The 6,277-nt window shown below is 37.6% G+C and overlaps 1 protein-coding gene across 1 annotated transcript in view; it reads left to right on the top strand.

The window, feature by feature from the left end:
• Window positions 1-3,265, top strand: part of LOC109824589 (oil body-associated protein 1A-like) — a 3,463-nt gene extending 198 nt beyond the window's left edge. The window contains 3 exon segments of the mRNA XM_020391218.1: window positions 1-55; window positions 718-1,121; window positions 2,857-3,265. The exon segment at window positions 1-55 is cut by the window's left edge and continues 1 nt beyond it. Coding sequence (XP_020246807.1) covers window positions 1-55; window positions 718-1,121; window positions 2,857-3,032 — 635 coding nt within the window. The 3' untranslated portion in view covers window positions 3,033-3,265.

Here is a 6,277-nt window from a genome sequence, read left to right as displayed (position 1 = left end):
CCGGCACCATCCAGACCTTCTACCCGATCAACAAGATCCACCAACACCTCTGCGCGTAAGTTCTGTACGTACTAAATTAATGTAATTGCTGTTAGTATTTGTTTGTAAAAATAAGATAGTCTCACGTCAGATATTTGAGCATTTTTTAGAGGTTTAAAAGCATTTAATGATTATTGGGATAAATGGATCAAAGTGTAGGCTTCTAAATCCGCGTGCGGATAGCGTGATTTCGATGTACTTAGCACGCTTGCTGCTGCCACTTAAAAATTCTAGCCTTTTAATATATATATATATATTTTGAAAATATTAATTTAATATTATTTTGAATTTTAGTCTAGGGGTTATGACTGTTGAAAGCAATTTTTCAAACATATAAATAGTTTATAATTTTAGATATCTTTAACTTCACTTCTTTTTCAAAACTTTTCTGTCAAAAACATTTGCAATACTACAAACTTGTTTCGCAACGAATTAATAGAAAATTTCAGATTTGCTTGTTGGAATGTTCATTTTCTCTTGTATCATTGTATCCTGAGAAGAAAATTTGCATTAACCCGTAGCAACTTTGAATATCAAATGAGGCAAATATTTCTTTAAGGAAAGTGTTTCACGCCTCAGAATTTCTGTCACCTTTATAATTTTTCTAACATTTGCAATATCCAACGAACGGATTGGAAATCCTCTACTAAGGCATGGTGCCTCATAATATCTCATCAGGTTCCACTTCTACTCCCATGACATGACCCGCCAAGTCGAAGCCCACCACTACTGCTCCCACCAGAACGAGGAGATGCGACAGTGCCTCATCTACGACGGCCCTGAGACCGATGCCAAGCTCATCGGCATCGAGTACCTCATCTCCGAGAACCTCTTCATGACTCTCCCGGACGACGAGAAGCCGTTGTGGCATTCTCACGAGTACGAGGTCAAGAGCGGGGTTTTGTTCCTCCCTGGGGTTCCCGGGGCCGTGGAGAGGAGGGATATGGAGAAGGTATGCAAGACTTACGGGAAGACCTTCCATTTTTGGCAAGTCGACCGCGGTGATGCTCTGCCAATTGGGCCCGCGCAACTTATGATGGCACTTACTAGGGATGGGCAGTTGCATGATCACATGGCCAAAGGTATTGCTAATATTAAAGATTAATAAATTATGAGTAGGGTAAATTTCGCAGAATTTCGAATTTTCGGATACAAGGGATATAAGACGGACGATAAGTATCTATTTATCTAACTTAACTGATAACCTAAAAAATAGGTCATAGAGCCAAAGGTATTGTTAGCGTCATAGAATAAATTATAAGTAAATTTCAAAAAACCTCCCTAAACTTTTAGGGTATGGACATAAGGGTGCAAACCAATAGGATTCATATCTATAGGGGTACAAATCATTAGGATACTGATGCGATCCATATGATACTTAATTATCAAATCCATATTCGCGTACCAATCAATGTGAATACAAACATAAATGTCTTAGTACGAAAACTCATATCGATACAATAATACAGATCAAACAAGCGAATTGAATTTATACAAATACAAAATGGATATGGGAAAAACAAATAAGATTGAATAAAATAAAGTTTACATGATAACGTAAACCCATTAAATATTTTGTATTTGACATGGTTTGATAAAAAGGATCTTTCAGATTCCGGAAGAACGAGGGCAAAGGATAGGGGGTATGAATAGGAAAGGTATGGTTTTGAAGGGAGTATGTAGAAGTAAGGTATGCTGAGATGAGGTGCAAAGATGGTGCTTCTTATTTGGTTGGATGTGAGGGGAGAAAAATATACACCAATTTGTAGTTCTTTTTCTCTCTCCTCTTGAATCCCTCTAATTTGTAGGGATTCTTCTCCCTCCTGGTCTCTTGTTCATTTTAATTTGTCCCTAGCCTCACCTCACTTTACGTCCCGTTCTAGAAATCCTCTACCAAGGGCAAATTTAGTCCTTTTGTCCATCACATCACTTAACCCTCTACCAAACCAAGCCTCAAAATCAAGCCTCAAAAGCCAAGATATATATATTGATTAGATCTATGGATCCTCAAACTTATCCTTAATCCCATTAATCCACTGGTCAAACCATGTGCAACTGTGTAAGCATTTATTTTGGATATGGATATTGAGAGTACCATATCTATAATCACATATTGTTATTTATAGGGGGTTAGTCACCTAGAACTTAAAATTAGAACTAAGATAATCTGTGGGATAAAATTTTAAGGTGTTAGTCATATAGAACTAAAACTAGAATAAAATTTTACAGTGTTAGTCAAGTAGAACTCTAACAAAACTAGAATTGGGATAATGGTATAAAATTATCCCCTTTTTTTATTTCTCTATACAAAAATGAGAGTTCTAGTCTCTCAAATTATTCCAAGTTTTAGCTTGGAACTAGGTGGTAAAAAACTAAAACTCATATTTATTTTGTTATTTTTTATTTTTTATATTTTTTTTTCTTTACTTCTTTCCTATTATGGTTATCACCATCATTAGACCATTATTATAATAATAATTGTTAATTGTCAATATCTTATAGTCTAACCAAAAGTTATTTAATAGTAAAGAACATTCTTGTAAGCAATTATCAATCAATAATAGTAAGTTTAAAATACATAAATAGTATTTATATCTTCAAAATGTATAAATATATATTTCATGATTATAAAAATTTATCCCACGTCATTTATTTTTGTAGAAAATCTTTCTCTGGATTTGCCCAACTTAATTAGGGTAACATAACATGCAAATTTTTTCGCGCAAATTTGTACGGTGTCATGCACACATAGCATCAAATTTTTTTCTTAGATTGATCACTAACCTGATCTATTTGCAATTGGTGGCCTGCAATTAGATGTGGAGAAGAAGTATGGTGTTACTTTTGAGAAGGAGAGAGAGCACCGGGCTTATATGATGGGACCCGATCATGGGATCCACCCATTGGCGAACGGGGCGGGGAAGGGGCTGAAGACTGAGATAAGAGAAGTCGACCTCCCTCCGGCCGAATCCGTGCCTAGGGTTTTTGTTTGAAGGGGAGGTATACGGCCGGACGGAGGACCATATCATACTAGTAATTGCCTGTCTTCGGTTTGTTCATCTCAGCGTACCTAGTCTGTGTATGCTTCTTATGTTATGTGGTGGACTTTATTGTATGTTTGTGAGTGAATATGGGACTGCAATGTTAATTAATTAGTCGGCTAGCTCTACGGACAGGTTTCCTTCTGCTTTGTAATATCATGGAAGTACTGTATAAATCTGATGTTGTGGCATGCCCGTACGTCTAATTTATTTATCATGCATTTATTTATCAAATCTGATGTTGTACGTGGCATGCCCATCCTTAGTTTATTTATCATGCATTTATTTTATCAGTTTAGGCCCGGGAGCTGTCCCTCTCACGCGTTGGGCCGGTTTGATACGGATCCTCAATGTGGCGTTATCCGCACCGTTACCCAACATTTCATAATTTCAGGTCATGCCCTCCTATTAGTGACCTTAATTACCAATAATATTGCTCAAAGCTATATATGTTTGTTCTTGGACAAGTACTACATCTACTTGTTATTTACACAATTCAGTCATGACTCTCTTTCTATGCTCATGCACCCATCATGCATGTGCACCGAGGTACTAGTTTTGTAATTAGTTGAACCTTAACTAGTAATTAATTAACGGAACCTTGATATATAGGCCGTACGTAGAGGAGGTAATTTAATTTAATTAGTTGGTAATTAAGAGCAATTACTCTTGGATTTGAGTCATCATCAATTACCTAATACAATGTTATGGTTGATTCAAATACTAATCCTAATTGATTTCTGCTTGATAGAGATGAGGAGAGATGAGGACCGGAACTGCTTGGCTATTTACTTGAGATTAATAAGAGTCTTATTTACTTGAGACTTTTTATTCAGCGGCAGCAATCTAGTTTATGATAGAGTTGGATGTGCAGGCATCAATATTGACCCAAGAGTTACAGCAGAGAAAGGTAGAAGTTCTTTTGTTAAGGTGTTTTATGATCTACTCTTGGTTGGTAATTGAAGACTCTTTTTTTTTTTTGGTCAATGAATTAAAACTTTATTCATTTTCCAATTGTGAAATAGTGTTGTACATCAAAATCAGGCTTAGCTTAGCCTGGAAAACTAGAAACAGAAATTACATTTTCTCTAAGACTTTCTTTATATGTGCAGGCAAGTTTCCATTCAAAATTTTAGAATAAATGGAGAATTTGATAGCACGGAAGAGCTTATCAGAACCACGAGCTCTCCCTTGGAAGATTCTGGCATTTCTCTCTTGCCAGATTGAGTAAATTGCAACCGAGAGAGTCATTCTCTTCAGCTTCTTCTTGAATCCCCTCCCTTTAAGATTGAGAATTTGATAGAATAAATTGAAGACTCTCTTTTGTTCATCTTTGAGAGATTGTATGGGAATCTTGGGTTGTTATTTTGGGATTCAGTGATTAAGAGATTCCACTTTGTATTACTTACAATTTAGTAAAGTTATTCTCTTCATTTGCCCGTAGACGTAGTCTACAAGCCGAACCACGTATATATTTGTATCCATGTGTCCTCGATATTTTTCATGCTTTCGTGTAATTGCTATTATTTTATATTGGAGATTTGTCATAACATATTAGGACACGAGAATTCAGAATTGTGTGCAATAAGTTGTGAGCAGGATTAGTTTTGATGAAAAATCTCCTGTAGGCACAACTTTTACTCGCAAATTAAGTGAACTTTTCCTCACCGACTGAGATGTGACTTTTATTGTCAAGACAGTGCTTCTTTCCCTCATTTCCCCCTGATAATTTGTTGGTGCTATAAATATCTGAACTGGTGATCATTGTAGGGCTTGAAAATGACCCTGATGTTGTCATATCCTGTTTATATGTACAAAAATTTGAACTGGTGATCGTTGCAGGGGTTGAAATCCTTATGCTGGAATTTCTTAGCCATTTGATAGGACAAGGAAATTCCCGAAACGCCTCTTCACTATTCATGTACTCTTATCAGAACGCCTCGCGTGGTGTGGGCCATTCTCATAGGATTCTACGCCTTGAAAATGGCTCCCACATTATCTTATATGAAGAGATGGATACCCTTGGTACAAAGGACAAAGTTGGTCATTGGTAGTAAGGTGGCCAAAGTATAACCACTCATCTTCCAACTTGAACACGGTCCTCTTTGACCCTTGTGCAAGTGATCAGCTTCTGAATACATAGATGAGAATGAGTGACCTCACTGTCAATGATAAAAAATGATCATTGATACTAAGGTTACACACACACATGTATGCATATATATACATATGTGTACATCTCACTATCAAGGATCAAAATTGATCATTTTTTATACCAAGGTTACACACATACATGTATACATACATATACATATGTACACACACGTGTGTGTGTGTGTGTGTGTGTTGATGTATGGAAGCACACAGTCAAAAGGAAGGGGTTAACTGTGTTAACGGAGGTCCTCTAACTCTCCATATGCTTGGTCTCTGGGCAAGTTGTACTTCCCTTCACAAGTAATAGATCGTAAAAGGGCATAGTTCGATTCACCGGCTGTTCGTCTGACTATCAAGTCAGTGGGTGGTTTGTGTGGAGAAGTAAAAGGAACTGTAGCAGTTTTTTTTTTTAGAGAATGGTGAAAAAAGCTTACCCTGTAATGGAAAATAGTATCTCCTTTTGTAGTAGTGGAAGGAGGGTAGGATGGTAACTTTGACCAAGCATGGACCGACGGCCAAGTCAGTTTTATCTTTACAGGTGTCGGTTGAGGAGTGGAGGAGAGGTCACCTCGATTTAATGCGAAGTGATGTGGGGTGTGCGGTGCTGACGTGGTCTAAAGTGTTATAAATACTTTTAGAGGCAGAGGAATGATAGCGCCCATAATGTATTTAATGACATTTATGGCAAGGTGATTGGTCATCAGTGCACAGGAGGGGCTCAAGGCTCGAGGTGTTTCGTCGTCTTTCTATTCATCTGGTGGTCGAGAAGTACCGTCTTTCGAGTTGCCCTCACAAGGTGTCGGCCAATGAGTTGGCCGAGCAAAGTGTTTGAGTAGTCGACTCGGGCGGGGGACTACACGTAACGCCTTTCGGGTTGTCGACATGTGACGCCTTTTGAGTCGTCTTCGCAGGATATCGACGTGTTGAGTTGACGGAGCTGGGCTTCTGATTATCTTGAGATATTGACCTGATTATGCATAATGTGAGACACTTTCCTGCTATTGATTAGAGATTTTTTATCACTAAAATAGTTATAACAATAT

The sequence above is a fragment of the Asparagus officinalis genome, chromosome 9 (genome assembly GCF_001876935.1).
Source record: "Asparagus officinalis chromosome 9, Aspof.V1, whole genome shotgun sequence".
Classification (NCBI taxonomy): Eukaryota; Viridiplantae; Streptophyta; class Magnoliopsida; order Asparagales; family Asparagaceae; genus Asparagus; species Asparagus officinalis.
Note: the sequence above shows the minus strand (reverse complement) of the source record. Positions and strands in the feature narration are given on the sequence as shown.